The sequence below is a fragment of the Chiloscyllium plagiosum genome, chromosome 23 (assembly GCF_004010195.1).
Source record: "Chiloscyllium plagiosum isolate BGI_BamShark_2017 chromosome 23, ASM401019v2, whole genome shotgun sequence".
Classification (NCBI taxonomy): domain Eukaryota; kingdom Metazoa; phylum Chordata; class Chondrichthyes; order Orectolobiformes; family Hemiscylliidae; genus Chiloscyllium; species Chiloscyllium plagiosum.
This window is the reverse complement of record NC_057732.1, coordinates 53,052,378-53,068,668: the sequence shown is the minus strand read 5'-3', so window position 1 is coordinate 53,068,668 and position 16,291 is coordinate 53,052,378. Positions and strand designations below refer to the sequence as shown.

The 16,291-nt window shown below is 43.0% G+C and overlaps 1 protein-coding gene across 3 annotated transcripts in view; it reads left to right on the top strand.

Annotated features, from left to right (window-relative positions):
• fam107b (family with sequence similarity 107 member B) overlaps positions 1–4,950 on the top strand; it is a 155,829-nt gene extending 150,879 nt beyond the window's left edge. For all 3 annotated transcript variants that reach the window (XM_043714190.1, XM_043714191.1, XM_043714192.1), the window contains exons 3-4: positions 1,273–1,423; positions 3,227–4,950. In XM_043714190.1, the coding sequence (XP_043570125.1) occupies positions 1,273–1,423; positions 3,227–3,343 (268 nt within the window). In that variant the 3' untranslated portion in view covers positions 3,344–4,950. The remainder of the gene's footprint in view (positions 1–1,272; positions 1,424–3,226) is intronic.
• Positions 4,951–16,291: the final 11,341 nt, after the last annotated feature.

Genomic DNA, 16,291 nt, shown 5'->3' with positions numbered 1-16,291 from the left:
GAGAGTTTGGATTTAGATTCTGGTCAGATAATAGATTAGTGCGTTATTAGTTTAAACGATCAAACTTCTCATTCCAAACTCTTAAGGCACAAATAGTCAAGGTTAGTTCTGTAATTATTGTCTGAAGGCTGTAAGATGGGGAGTTATCTGTATGTAGTTAAGGCTGTTATTCCATGTTCAAATCATTGGTTCAAGTACTCAATCATTACAAAACCTTGAGAATGATCAATGACATTAAGCCACAACCAAAGAGTGGGTGAGAGTTAGAATTGCAACATTAAACCTTAATTCTCTGGAACACATTCCCTTAAAGCAGGTTCAAAGTTGGGTTCATGGAATTTGAATTTTATCTCTTTCTTGTCATCGTTTTGTGCTGGTCTGTTACCTTTACTGCAATCTGTGCCTTTGTACCTCCACAAAGTTTTCCTTATTGACAGCGGTATCTGGGCTATAGACCGCAGTGGATCGGATGGTGATTCACCACCACCTTATCCCAGACACTTCAGGACGGGCACAAAATGTTGGCCTAGCCAGTGATGCCTACAACCCAATAAAAGGAATAAATAGTTTGACCATCCTGTTAGGGACCATTAATTTTCTCTCCATGGAAACACCTCAAACTCAGCTCTACAATTACGTCCTCCCAACAGTTTTGTCATCCTACAGAATCTTGAAAACTCATTCACTCCCAGGATTAACCTGCAAAGTATCAGCCTTCCAGAACATACTTAATATTGCAGCCAATGTAATCAAAGATCCCTCCCTCTCTCTTCCATCGGGCAGAAGATACAAAAGTTTGAAAATACATACCAACAGATTCAAGAACAGCTTCTTCCCCGCTATTATTAGACTTATGAATGGATCTCTCATATATTAGAGTTGATCGTTCACTGTATCTACTCTGTAGCTGTAGCGCTGTAAAGAGGAACCTCAATTATCCAGCTTTTGATTATCCGAATATCGATTATCTGGCAAGATTGCAAGGTCCCGATGCTTGGCTAAACTATGATATCCGGCATTCGATAATCTAAAATTCAATTAACCGAATCAAATACTCCCCACCCATGTCCTTCGGATAACTGAGGTTCCTCTGTATTCTGCATTCTGTCCTATTACCCTGATGTATTTATGTACGGTATGATTAGTCTGGTTAGCATGCAAAATAATACTTTTCACTGTATCTCTATACATGTGACCATAATAAATTAGATCAAAATCAAATCTATTTTCTTGCGCCACCTCTGTAACTTGTCACATGTTTTGTGCATTCAGGGGCATTGCTGGTCAGAACAAGCCAGAGCTGCAGCGAGTGATGGAACAGAGAAAGAGAGATCAAGTTGTCAAGCAGAAGAAAGAGGAAGAAGCTCTAAAGAAATCTGACTTGGAGCAAGAGTTAATGAAACGCCAGCAGAGGCTAGACCAGGTGCTTAAGTCTAAAAATAACAAAGAAAACAGTTTAATAGCTCCCTTAATGATATGAGGTCCATGTTGATTAAATTGACTTTTTATGTTATGGAAAGCATCCCTATTTTAATTATCTCAATTTGCACTTAATTGCTTAATTAATGTTGTATCAGTGCCAAAGTGTACAAACTGAATCCATGATAGCTCTTTTTATATGTCTGTATATATTTAAAATTTCCAACACAATTCAACAAGATAGAATTTCCATGCTAGATTTATATTGAGAATGCAAAGATAGAATTAATGAATTTCCTTTGAACTTTTTTTAGATAAGTTATATCCAAGTCCAGATGCCAGGCAAAGTGGAAAGTATTGCTTAATTGTTTGCTTCTCCTGTTTGTTACCAGAGGCATCATTTGTGTTTTTATGATGGCAAATGACGTCCGTTGTAGGAGTAATCGATTTCCTGCCAAGAATATCTCCTAGCCAGCTGTATCTTTCTTCAATTAAAAACAAATACAGATTACTTTCAAAATGGAAGTATTGCCAGAGGATTGGACATTCTGCAATAAAACCTTCATTAGGAAGAAGCAGAGCTGATAAAGTCCAAATTGTGGGTGGAGCGGGATTTTGCTGTTAGTTCCAGATGAAATCCTTCCCGTGTGTAACATTTGCACAGAATAATATTTTTGCTCGGGGTGGTGAGGGGGTGGAGGGTGAGGCGGAACAATGCTGCTTTGTGAGATAATGCTGTTTTTTTGCGCAGTCAGCCTCAGTGAAAATCTAGAAATAAAAAACTGGCAAGGAGCTGCACTGAGGGAAATCAGCAGCGAGAGGAGAAAGATGTGGTTGGTTTGGGATCCTTTGAGGAGAATTGAGAATGAAAAGATTGATCTCCACTATTAATCAATAGTATTAGATATTGGCTCATTGTAATATTTAGCTCCCTATACTTTTCAGTTCTATAGCAGTCTGTCTGCTGTGTAGGGTACACCCCTCCTTGTTGGAAATATTGTTGAGAATCTCCCATTCCCCTAGAGGTCTCTGCACTAGATGTGAAGCTGGAAAGGTACAACAGGTCAGACAGCATCCAAGGAGCTGAAACCCTGAAGTTCCTGCTCCTCAGATGCTGTCTGACCTGCTGTGCTCTTCCAGGTTCACATCTGTTGACTCTGGCTCCCAGCATTCTGCAGTCCTTCCTGTCTCCAAGGTTTCTACACTCTTCTCATTCTGGCTCTTTCCACATCCTCCATTTTGATAGTTCTGCCATTGACTGCCATGACATCAGCTTCCCTGTAATTCCCTCCCTTACCCTCCACTGTCCCGTTCCGCTCCTCCTGAGGAACGCTTCTTAAACCTGCCTCTCTGTCCAATATTTAGGTCATCTGTCCTTAATATCTCCTTGGGTACCTCCATGTCCAAACCTTGATTGAACACACTCCTGTGTTGGGATGATTTACTGTCAAATACAAAATTACATTGAGGCATTTGGAAGCAGAATTGCATTTGTGGGAGCTAGCTCTGATGGGTGGATGGCTGGCTTGCAATACGGAGTGATATCAATTACATTGGGTTCAATTCCTACACCAGCTGAGATTCTCATGAAGGTCTCACCTTCTCAACCTCTCTCCTTGCCTGAGGCATGCTGACCCTCAGATTAAACCCCCACACCATTGCTGCTTTCTCTAATGAGAGAGCAGCCCTCTGGGTCTATCGTGACTTTACCTTGACATCTGCTGGAAGTTAGGATTGAAAGGTGTGTGTGTGTGTGTGTGTGTCGCAGACTGTAGTGGGTGTTACTGACTTATAAATATGATTTCAGATTGAGCAGGAAAGGCTGAATGCGGAGGAGAAACGGGAGAATGCGCCTGAGTTTGTCAAGATGAAAGATAACCTGAGGAGAACCAAACACGAGGGTGGAGACGTGCAGGTCTCTTAGAGAAGGACAGTACACGTGGAACTCTGGAGTTTGTGGATTGGGTTTCTGTTTTTGTGGCCATGGGAATTCGGCACCCTGATTATAATGGCTTTGCAACAAACTCCAGCAGCACATCATTATTGAGCGCTCCCTTGGTCATGGCGTACTACCCATCTGCAGACTGAAAGGGTTAATTTTGTGCAGGATAGCTTTCAGGGCAATGACTAGAGTGATGCTCAGTGGGCTCACTCACTGGGCTGGCTTGATTTGAATGGGATTCTAAAGCATTGAGAGACTGTGTTTCTTTCATCCTCGGGATAATGATCAGACATTGTAAAAAGACAAACTATCACAAACAGTCAACAATGAACCATTGATACCAACTTCACTGTGGATGAATTACTTGACCCGCTTGCTTGCATCTAGAACCAGCCAATCTGCTCCATGCACCCAGGGATGGTAGTGAGATTGGTCAATTCCATCAATGACATAAAACAGACAATAATGAATTGGGATCATCCCGGAGACCCCCAGCTGATGTCGATGACTGACTGAATGAAGAGAGCTTCGGGCAGGATGTAAAACCTGATTCCCTTTTAACTTCACCAGACCCGCAATAACATCAATGTCAAATTTTCCATCCTTTTGCTTTTTGCTGTTGCTCTGCAGGACATTGGTGTTTCTGTGTCCACTGGAATGAAGAGGTAATTCGAATGGGGGGGGGGGGGGGAGGAGAATGTCACGTGAATGCATGGAGCTCTAGTTAAAATCCGTGCTAGCAATTTCTAAGCTATGGCTAAACAATGATTGGGTGGGCAGGGGAGGTGGGGGGCGGAATCAATTTTTCCAGATACAATGGTGAAGGATAACACCACTCTCCTCCCTGGACCTCTATTGGCTGTACTGAGATCTGCCCTTCCTCCAACCAGAACCTGAGCATCCTTTCAATGTGGGACCCCAGTGAAGAGGATGTTGACACTGTTTACAAACAGAACAATATGCAACAAGAATATGTTCAGTGTGATTTATTTCTTCATCGGTCAGCCCTGCATAGTTCTTTACAAATCTGGTGTGAAAGCCTTCCAAAGTTTGATAAGATTTTGAATTTTTTTTATATTAAGTTTGCTATGTGGTGTAACAAATTCTATGTAATCTGTAATGATTGATAATATTAATGCAGTGCTTGATATGTTGTCAGACTAGTGTGCAAGGTTAAGTCAAGTTTTATATTGCTGATCCCGCCTTGTTTATTTGCATGCCCCTACATTATAACAGTGGACTGTTGTGCAGTGTGAAACTGCTCAGATGGCCTGAACAGTTAAGACTGAAAGAGTGATGTGTCATTTTGTGGATACTGCTTGGAGATTACTTTACTTTGCATTGATTTCTGTCACTCAAATTTTGCAAAGTTCTCTCTTTCCAAAACCAGCAAAAATGAAGTTAATTTGTCCATTTCCGAATTGGATATAGTTAACATCAAAGATTGTGTTTATTGTGGTCCAAATGCCTTTATCATTGAGGCAATTGGTTTTAGAATCATAGACATAGAATCGCTACAGGGTGGAAGCAGGCCACTCGGCCTGTCGAGTCCACACTGACCCTCTGAAGAGCACCCCACCCAGACTCACCCCATCCCTGTAACTCCACATATCTCACAACTAATCCACCTAGTCTGCATATCCCTGGACACCATGGGCAACCCCATGCAGGTAGTCACCCAAGGCTGGAATCAAACTCGGGTCCCTGGCACTGTGAGGCAGTAGTGCTAACCACTGAGCCATTGTGCCACCTCACAATCAGATAGTACCAAATCTCACACTCTTCAAATCTTACTGTCTTGTATCAGGCGTGAATCACACTTAGAAATGTCCAGAAGAGGATGAAATGTCACACTTTTCTGGTTGGTCAGGAACCTATTCCTGGAATTTCCATGATCCTGATCCCAATCCCACACCAGGACAGTGGCAGTAATGTAATAGAATTCTCCAAGTGGCACTCTCTAACTGGCCTGGAGTGGGGGAGATGTCCAAGGCTGTGCATGTGGACCTAAGTGAGGAGGTTAATCACTGAGGAATGACTTAAAAGGCAAATGGCAGTAGTTACTGAGCTTCACATTCCTTTACCAATAGCTGAGCAGTGAGGGCTGAGGGGCAGCAATGGGGTGGGCAAACATTCAAGAGGGCATGCATTCCTCTTTGCCTCCCCTGGGAACCTGATCAAGGTTACAGCAGACCAGAGAGTTTGATGGTAGCTATACCAGAGAGATACAGCAAGAGAAAGTGAGCTGGTATTGCTGAAGCTCTGACAGAGACCGAGGGCCTCATCTTCCCCATTAGAGTCCAAACCCAGTTTTCTCCCAATATCAAGCCTCTCAGCTTCATTGACATCAGCTCCACTGTCCTCTTTGTGCTGTTTCACACAGCAGACTGAGCACAAGTAACTCCTCACCGTGTCCTCGACAGCTTTGCTGAAACAGCTCCGTGTCTCCCAGATGAAAATGACCAAACGTTGCTCATCGTACTCATAACGAGTTTGTGTCAGGGAATGGGGAAGGTAGTGGGACTTTTGTGCAGAGACAGAGGATCAACTTTGATCCCATTGAATGGCAGAGCAGGGTCAATGGGCCAAATGGCCTAATCCCCTTTTTTTCTAATGTTTCTGCACCGATATCATCGAGCAGTTTATGGAACTGTCTCAGTTGCCAATGCCAGCCTCCCTGAAAACCCAGAGGCACCAAGGAGCTAGCTGGAGTCTGTGCCACATTCTGGGGGCTTGATGATCCCACTCCTTCTGCCCCGAACCTGCCATTCATCCCACCACGATCCTAACTTCCCACCCCAGCCCATGACTCTGCCTCCCCAACCATGAATCCCCCTTCCCACACTGAATCCCCTTCCCCCACCCCTAATCCCCGCCCCCACGAATCCCAAAATTCGGCCCCCCTCTTCACGCCCCACCTCCCTGACAACTCAAGACCTTCCACTTTGTGGTACTCACCTGGAACATTGTGCAGGTAGGTTGATGAAGCTGTTTGTAAAGTGACCTTTTATCTTCAGTGATGTGAAACAAGCAGCTGTGATTTTGTTCAATTGACCGAAATAGTATTTTGCTTTTCCCAAGTCTGCCCCACACTGCTCCCCCCCAACCCCAGTCCATTGAAACAACGTTGTCACGACTGCATGAAAAGTGCACATTTGCTGTTGTTTGATTTCATCTTGACAAGACAAACTGATAAAATGCAATGTTCAAACCAATGTTCCAGCAGGAGTCCCTTTCATGTGGCTTTGGATGGTTTTTCTGCTTGCATTACAGCCACACAATAAGGGGAGAGGTGGTACTTTTGATATATTCATGAAAAACCCTTTGCACAGCTAATTGTGTAAGGGAGGAATGATGGTACTGAGCACAAAAACCTTCTCTAAGGTTGGACTGGAAGCCAATGGTCACCGTGCCTGCTCCATTCACATCTAGCAACCACTTCTGACAATGCTGACCACCTACTTCCCAATCAGGGAGTCTGTTGGAAGTCTGCAACAAACAAAGAGAAATGCTGGAGAAACTCAATGGGTATGGCAGTGTCTACGGAGAGAGAAACAGAGTTAATGTTCCAAATCTGGTATGTCTCTACTTCAGTCTGTTGGCTGCTGTCAGGGTCCCTTTGTCCTGCAGGGAGTTTTTTTTTTGGCGGGGGATGTGGGTTCGGACTCATCTTGCCACTGGCTGTCCCTCCGTTGAGCACAGGGAACGTGAGCAGGATGGGGTGTCTCCAATCAGGCAAACTAGGTGGGCTTTCCACTTGGCATAGCCCTCCCCTCTCCCCATTGGGATGAAGCCCTTAAGTGACCTAGTCAGGAGAGCCAAAAAGTTCTGGAACCCTCTCTAACATTAGCTGTTCCTCTCTTTCTTTCTCCACCTCCTTTTTCCATCATGATTCGCTCCATTTAAGCATATTCAAGAGGGCTAGAACACAACAGCAGGGAATATACTACTGAGACTGTATAAAGCTCTTGTCAGAACGCATTTGGAATATTATGAGCGGTTTAGGGCCCCATATCTCAGGAAGGATGTGCTGGTGTAAGAGGGGTCCAGAGAAGGTTTACAAGATTGATCCCAAGGTGAAGGGCTCCTCATCATATGAGGAGTGTTTGAGGACCATAGCTCTGTACTCAATGGAGTTTAGATGGATGAGGAGGATCTGATTGAAACTTACAGCATACTGAGAGGCCTGGATTGTGTTGACATGGAGATAGTATCTCCACCAATAGGAGAGACGAGGACCTGAGGGCACAGCCTCAGTGAAGAGATGACTCTTTAGAACTGAGATGAGGAGGAATTTCTTCAGCCAGAGGGTGGGGAATCTGTGGGACTCATTGCCACCGAGGGCTGTGGAGGCCACGTTTAAGACAGAGATAGGGTTTTGATTGGTAGGGGGATTAAAGAGGAAAGGGTTGAGAAACATATCAGGTTCAGGATTAGAGTGGTGCTGGAAAAGCACAGCTGTTCAGGCAGCATCCGAGGAGCAGGAAAAATTATTCACACCATTTTCCTGCTCCTCGAATGCTGCCTGAACTGCTATGCTTTTCCAGCACCACTAATCCAGAATCTGGTTTCCAGCATCTGCAGTCATTGTTTTTACCTTGAGAAACATATCAGCCATGACCGAATGGGAGAGTAAACTCAGTGGGCCGAATGGCCCAATTCTGCCCTTTATATTATGGTCTTACTTCTTTGATGTCAAGATGGTTACTCTGAAATTTCCATTTTGCCCATAACCATCATGCTGTGAATCCTTCTTTCATAAATTTCCCTCGTTTTGAAATCGAGAAGTTCCCATCATCTTCTGAAGCAGTTTCTCATTTCTTCACATGTAAAAACTGGTCAAACTATTGCCTCAATTGGTTTTCGACTGATCTGTTTTTAAAAGCAATGTTGATGATGATGTATTATTTACACCATTTTCTTCTGGAACCGAGACAGCGATCTTACCAGACGTCCCCATAAACATTTGCATTTTTTATAAAGCTGCCAAACATGAAGTTACAAAGAATGGAGAAATGTGATCTATATTATTTTCCATGAGTTAAGAGGGCCATGCGTCATTTTGCTAATAAACTCAAACAAATTATGGAAGTAGATTCACTGGGGAAATAAAGATGTTTTTATAGTCCACAATCGTTCTCAATGATATCATGTCGCAATCTCAGTTGCCCTGGATGGATGGAGAATATATCAATGTGCTACAAGTGTTATTACACACCTCTGGGTATTGGTTTCTGTAGGTTCCATTACTGTTTCTTCCAAACTGTAAAGAGTGAAATATGCTGGGAAACATGGCTAGATGTATCACTCTCAGTCTCTATCGTGTGGTCTGCATTCCTCCAAGCTCAGTCTCTCTTACAAAATTACAGAAACAATTATAGAATAGTTCGCAACTTCTCTCAGAGTTGCAGTGGTACTGGATGCCTTACATATTCACATATGAAAAAGATTTCAGAATTCTTCCGTTCCTTCTCCAGTGTGACTCCTGAAACCAATTCAACAAAATTATTTCAGAGCAATGCATATCCAATGTTTTGTATTACCATAACTGTGATATACCAGTAATGCAATGCAGGAAATACCCAGCAGATCAAGCAGCATCTGGAGAAAGGGAAACAGCATTAACATTTCAGGCTGGTGAGTTCCCAACAGAACATGTTTGCAGTATTTTACTTTTGTGTAACGTCAATGTTCTTCATGTCATCCATCACCACAGATCAGTCCATTCCAGAAAGTCAGAGAGTCGTAGAGATGTACAGTGTGGAAACACACCCTTCGTCCAACTTGTCCATACCAACCTGATATCCCAACCCAATCTAGTCCTACCCGCCAGCACCCAGCCCATATCCCTCCAAACCCTTCCTATTCATATACCCATCCAGATGCCTTTTAAATGTTGCAATTGTACCAGCCTCCACCACTTCCTCTGGAAGCTCATTCCATACACGTACCACCCTCTGTGTGAAAATGTTGCCCCTTAGGTCTTTAGAATTTTGGAAACCAGGATTGTGACGTTTGGAATATGTGAAAGAACTAAGTGACATTGCATACAGAATGTGCTTTAATGTCAACATTAATAAAATGTATGAATCCATAATGAATCCATGCCAGCTTTGAATTGAGATGCAGATAACCTGTAGCTAAAAGGTCTTTCGAATTTATTAAGTCAAGAAAATTCCAAGTTAATTTGATTTAAATTCAAAACTCGACAACATTTTCAATTCATCCAACACCTTGTTTGCTGAGAACTGGAGGGTAGTCATTGAGCTGTAAGGAATGTACGAGTCAGTGCACATGATGAGTCAGAATCCCCTTCACTGTGGGAGCAGAGACCTGGAGTGACTGGTGAAATATTGCAAAAACCTTCTTTCCATGTTCTTTTGTGATTGTTTTCATAAAACTATCACTGTGATTATTCATCCGAAAACTGTATAAACGTAGTGTTTCGTAAATTTACTTTTATAATTCTTGTGTGTTTGTTGCATCTACACTGATGGTTTTAGGTATTACATGCAAATTAAGAAGTGAGAGCAGTGAATGTTTTTTGAAATAAAAAGGATGCTTCTTTTGCATAGAACACACTGGTGCTTGTTTGTTTGTTTCAGACTGCATAGATTTCTGTCATAACAGCAACTATTTTGTTACAACCTGTGGAGGATCTAATTGCTATCGTGCAAGTTTAAAGAGATGTTGAAAACCAAAGCAGTTCACTGGATACCCCTGTACCTCAGCGGGTTAAGGTACTGTTTGGATATTGACCATACATTTGCAGTTGCCAATCCTGAGGAAGTGGATATATCATGCCATGGGGACTGTTGGTGTAGGAGAGGGTAAATAAGCAATTCCCCCTTTTAGTCAGTTAGAGAAACATAGGAGCAGGAGTAGGCCATTCGGCCCTTCAAGCCTGCTCCACCATTCAATATGATCACCGCTGATCATCCAACTCAGTCCCCTGTTCCTGCTTTCTCCCCCATATCCTTTGATCCTTTTAGCCCCAAGAATTATATCTAACTCCTTGAAGACATTCAAATATTCTGGCTTTCTGTGGTAGAGAATTCCACAGGCTGATCACTCTCTAGGTAAAGACATTTCTCCCCATCTCAGTCCTAAATGGCTGACCCCTTAGACTATGACCCCTGGTTCTGGACTTTCTGGTCATGGGGAATATTCCTCCTGTCTTTACCCTGTCTACCCTTGTTAGAACTTTATAGGTTCCAAAAGATTCTTTTGAACTCCAGTGAATATGGTCCTAACCAATCCAATCTCTCTTCAGTGCTGCCATCCCAGGAACCCAATGACACTGATCATGTACCATCACATTGAGGGAGATGGTGATAGAGTGGTAATGTCGCTGAGCTGATAATGCAATAGGAAGCAAAGAATGCTGGAGATCACATCAGATTGAAAACGTTGGCTTGTTCTCTCTCCATGGATGCTGCCTGACCCGCTCTGATCTCCAGCATTCTTTGTTTTTAGTTCAGATTCCAGCGTCTGCAGTAATTTGTTCCTCATAACACACTAGACCGAGCTTAAACACCTGGGAACACAAGATCAAATCCTATCAGGGCAACTAATAGAATTTGAACTTAATTAATAAAATGGGGATGGATGTTGTCAAAAATGCAGGAAGGAAATCTTCTGTCCTTACCCAGCCTGACCTAGATGTGACCCCAGACTTACAGTAACATGATGTCAACTGCCTCCTGAAATGACCAAGCCAGCCACTCACTGTCAGGGCAATTAGGAATGGGCAACACACTCTAACCTTGCCAGAAACACCCACATCCCATAAAAGGAACATGAAAAATTAAAATGCTGCCCTTTGCCCGTGGGAAAGGTGGCCGTGCTGTAGATGCGCTGCCAGTTTTGTGTTGTCAGGTGTCAGAGAGGAGCTTCCGTGAGCTTCCTGTGGCCAATAACAACACTCCCTAACACTTGGGAAAATTACTTTTATCAGCTTTTAAACACTTCCCTGGACATTAAACTGAATGTGTTACATTATCCATGGTATGAGGAGAACACAGGATGCAGACCTCAATTCAGTCATAACCCAACCTGCCCTAATACCAAACTATACATTTTGAGATTCTTTTTAATGCTCAACTTTATTCCCATGACGTTTGACCTCAATCAGAGATGTCGAGTAAGATAAGGGTCATTAAAGTTTGTTTGATTAAATGAAGACTATGAATAAAAATATTTTCTTCAAATGCACTATAGATGTTGATGAATAAAGGAACAGGACGTAGACTCATCAAGTTAAACACTGTAAGTTTACAGGATGTCCCATTGTACTCTCTTGATTTCTAAATCAACATAGTACATCCTGCCTCCATCTTGCAACCTTTAATTAAACCGCAATTTGCTTGGCATCTAATGCCTTTATATCTCAAGGATCAGAAGGTGGAGAAGACAAGTCAAACTTTACTCATTCAAAACAAAACAGACATTGCTGGAGAAACTCAGCAGATCTGGCAGCATCTGTAGAGAGAGAAACAGAGTTAACGTTTTGAGTCCAGTCTGATCATTATCCCAGTTCTGGAGAAAACCAAGACCAGACTTGAAAAGTTAACTCTGTTTCTCTCGCCACAGATGCTACCAGACCTGCTGAGTTTCTCCAGCACTTTTGTTTTCAGATTTCCAACACCTGCAGCATTTTACTTGTTTTTAGCCATTCAAAGCCCTAGTTCGCCCATCTTATGGTCATCTTAGAGGCAACACACAGTGCAGATTTACCAGAATAACACTTGGATCCCCAAAACAGATTACACAAAATAAAGTTGTATTCCCTGGAATGTAGAAGGCGAAGGGGTGATTTGATCATGGTTCTCAAGATATAAAGGGAAACACGTGGTGTGAGATGGAGAGACAGTTTCTTCTGGGGAATAGTCTGGGATTGGGGCAGAGTCTTAAAGCATTCTGGGATGAGATTAGGAGACATTTCTTCAGACAGAAGGTAGTCTAAATTTTTATTACATCTTCGATCTGATGTTAATTTTGGAACTGAGTTTGATCAATTTTTGTTCGCCAGAAATTTCAAGAGGCATCGAGTTAATTCACAGATTATCCACAATCTCATTAAACTAGGAAGCAAGCCCCTGATGATTTGAATCTTCCTCCGGTTCTTACTTAAGCACAAATGCAAATTCATAAAGTACAATAAATGTCAGGTGTACAGTCAAACAGCTGTACCGTCCCCAAAAAGATTCATGTCTTTTTCCTGAACTCCAAGTAGCAAACAATTGCAGACTTCATTGACTGGATCTTGCATTAATATACCATGAGAATCTTATCTCTGCAAAGGTGGGCTTTGCTGCTGTTACAGCAGTCACTGAGCTGAATGAAGGATCACACAGTAACCAGCTATAGGAATGATAGCTCCTGGCTCAGTACTGTATATTGTACTGCTCTATAAACAAAATCAGACCTTTTAAAATAAACAGTGTCCTTCTCAACAGCCTGGTAGGTGTTCTTAATTATTTCTATTATTCTGTTTAATTTAGAAAAAAGGAACAATCCTCTTCACACAGACAAGACATACAGACACACAGCCATACAGGACCCCCCCCCCCCCCCCACCCACATACACACACACACACTCGCACAATCTCTGTGGAACTGCCTGTTTTGTCAGGATATAGCCCAAACTGCTGAACTCCTCTCTCTGGGATGCCACCTCTCAGCTCTCAGGGAAACATTTTACATCAATAACCCATTAAATGTGACATAGTCTGGAGAGGATGTCTGTGCTATTGACATGAAATACATCAGACAAGAGATCAAGTCATTAGTAGAACCAGTTGTCATGGCTACATGTTTTTAACCGGCAATGGTTTAGCTAGAATTCATGCAAACATGTTTATATTAATATGGTCATATATGTTGATATGGCCAGATTTTGTAAAGTGATGCAGGATAAAGATTGTATCCATCAGGAGGAGTGTTAAAAGAACTTGCAGAGTCAAAACATTTCCCCTACCAGGTCAAGCAGGTTACAAATAAAACTTCAACAAAGTAATGTATACGGGTCTCTGCTAAAATGTGCATACCTTAACACAGCTGCCGGATGGTGTAATTCTATCAGCGATTACAGATCAGTCGCCCGAGTACTGAGACCCCATTCTTGTTGTTTTGTGTGAGACAGACATGATAAAATATCAACATTCAGCCCACGTGTTCCTACTTCAGGTCAAATCACAAAGAGCCCTGCACTGATGAACATTACTTAGCATTTAGGAGTTTGGTCAATGTCCTGACCTATTTGAATTTCTCTGAAAATCATGTTGCAAGTTTTAAACTGACAGATTATAAACTCTAATAGAAAGTGAGGACTGCAGTTGCTGGAGATCAGAGTCAAAGTGGTGGTGCTCGAAAAGCACAGCCTGTCAGGCAGCATCTGAGGAGTGGGAGAGTCGACGTTTCAAGCATAAACTCTTCATCAGAAATCCTGAAATTATTTGAGGGCAAGACTCAGTTCACCCCAGATGGGGCTTGTACCCACAATCACTTCCCTGATGGCCTAATGGATAAGCAATTGGCCTCCTAAACCAGGGATTGTGGGTTCAAGTCCCATCTGGGCTGAACTGAGTCATGACCTCAAATACTTTCAGGCTTCCTGTTGAAGAGCTTATGTGCAAAACTTCGACTCTCCTGCTTCTTGGATGCTGCCTGACCGGCTGTGCTTTTCCAGCACCACACTTGAGACTACAGGCACTGAGAAGGATTGCAGTACATGCTGTATGGGGTGAATATTTGAAATTCATCCGACAAGAAGATCAGAAGTCATGTGACACCAGGTTATAGTCCAACAGGTTATATTTCAAATCACAAGCTCTCGGAGCGACGCTCAGACTTTAACCTGGTGTCATGTGAGTTGGTTGATTGATTTATTGTCACATGTGCTGAAATACAGTGAATAGTTTTGTTTACAGGCAGATCATAGTAAGCAAGGACATACTGATCAGAGATTGTAAAATATTTAGACAGAGGCATATAAGTTACATTGCAGGTGTGCACCCCAGTCCAACGCCGGCACCTCCAAATCATTATCCTGCAAGAAATAAATTGCTCTGCCTGGTGGGATGGATAAGTTTCAAGTGAGGACAGTAATTAAATAAAAGCTGATGCTTTATTGGATTAACACAGAATTGTCTCAGTGCACATTCGTCATGCCAACAGCTCAACCAAGTTCCATAACCTCTGGTTTAAATATTGATCAAACAGAGAGGCACCTGGAAGTAAACACTGTCGATGGAAAGACAATGCACACATGAGCCTTCCGTTAAGCCTTTAATCAGATGTGAACAGAAAAATCCTTGGAATGTTAAACTCAGCCACAGTAGGCAGATTTAAACAGTCCTTGGATTACACATGGATGATGGTGGGATAGTGTAGGGGGATGGGCTTAGATTAGTTCACAGGTCTGCACAACATCGAGGGCCGAAGGGCCTGTTCTGCGCTGTATTGTTCTATGTTCTATGTTTGTGTCAGCTCCTTTAACTAACATATAATCATCGAGCAACATTATTGACTGTTTTCACATAATTTATAAAGAAACAGCATTAAACTATTTTCTAAGAATAGTTACCAACAAGAGATCAAATTTATCGCATGTGTTTAAACTCAACAGAATAGTTGAGTTGACAGCCATTCTCTGGTTCATTTTTCAGGGCAATGTCTTGACCAATAAGAGTCAACCTGCCTGGTTTAAAAAGTAAATTAAGCCTGAAAGTTAACTATCACTCAGCATTAACAGGTGCAATCTCCATGGCAACGCCTACCAATCAGAATCTACTTACCAACTAACCAGCACTCTCCTCTCATATCGGATAAATTTTGGTTTTCCCCTTAAATGGATATTCTTGCAAATTTGATTTGATTTGATGTATTTATTGTCATGTGTATTTTGTTACAAAATACAGTGAGAAGTGTTGTACAGTGTCACCACTCTCCGGTGCAATAAAACACAGAAAAATAAAGCAAAACATAGAATATATAGGTAAAAAAATAAAGAAAGAAAGAAATAAAAAGAATTCAACTTGACAGTGTTTCTTGTTGCGTGCCTGGTCACGGGCCTGGGCCTAGTAGGCAGGCACGGGTTCCTCTTTGCCACATCTCTGCCAGAACGATCTCATTGCCATTCTTTGGGCCATCTTGTCTCCACCAATGCCCTCAGGCATTATGAATCCTCACTGAACCTCACCAATGCAAATGCCATGAATGTTTCCGGGTACCACAACTGCCCCGAACTCAACATCACCGCTGCCATGAGTCCACTTCAGTCACCTCCCAATGCAGCCACTGCCAATGTTGCGGGGTCTCATACCGGGCATAAACCTACTCCACTGCAGCAGCCATGAGTCGGCTCGAGGACTGCCGTGTCAATGCAGAAGCCACTGGGAACCCAAACTCACCTCCGACACTGCCACCTTAAGTCCAGGCTGCTGGGCCCACTTGCGTCCACACTGGGCCTACTCAAGTCCACACTGGGCCTACTCGCGTCCACACTGGGCCTACTCGCGTCCACACTGGGCCTACTCAAGTCCACACTGGGCCTACTCGTGTCCACACTGGGCCTCCTCAAGTCCACACTGGGTCCGCTTGAATCCTGCAGTCGGCCCATTCAAATCCACACTGGGCCCACTTGAATTCACACTGGACCTACTTGAGTCTACAGTGGGCTCACTCAAATCTGCATTTGGCCTACCCCAGTCTGCAATGGGCCCACTCAAATCTGCACTGGGCCTACTCCAGTCTGCAGTGGGCCCACTCAAATCTGCACTAAGTCTACCCCAGTATACAAAGGGCCCACTCAAATCTGCACTGGGCCTACCCCAGTCTGCAGTGGACCCACTCAAATCTGCTCTGGGCCTACCCGAGTCCACACTGGGCCTACTCGAATCTGCACTGGGCCACTCAAAACCGCACTGA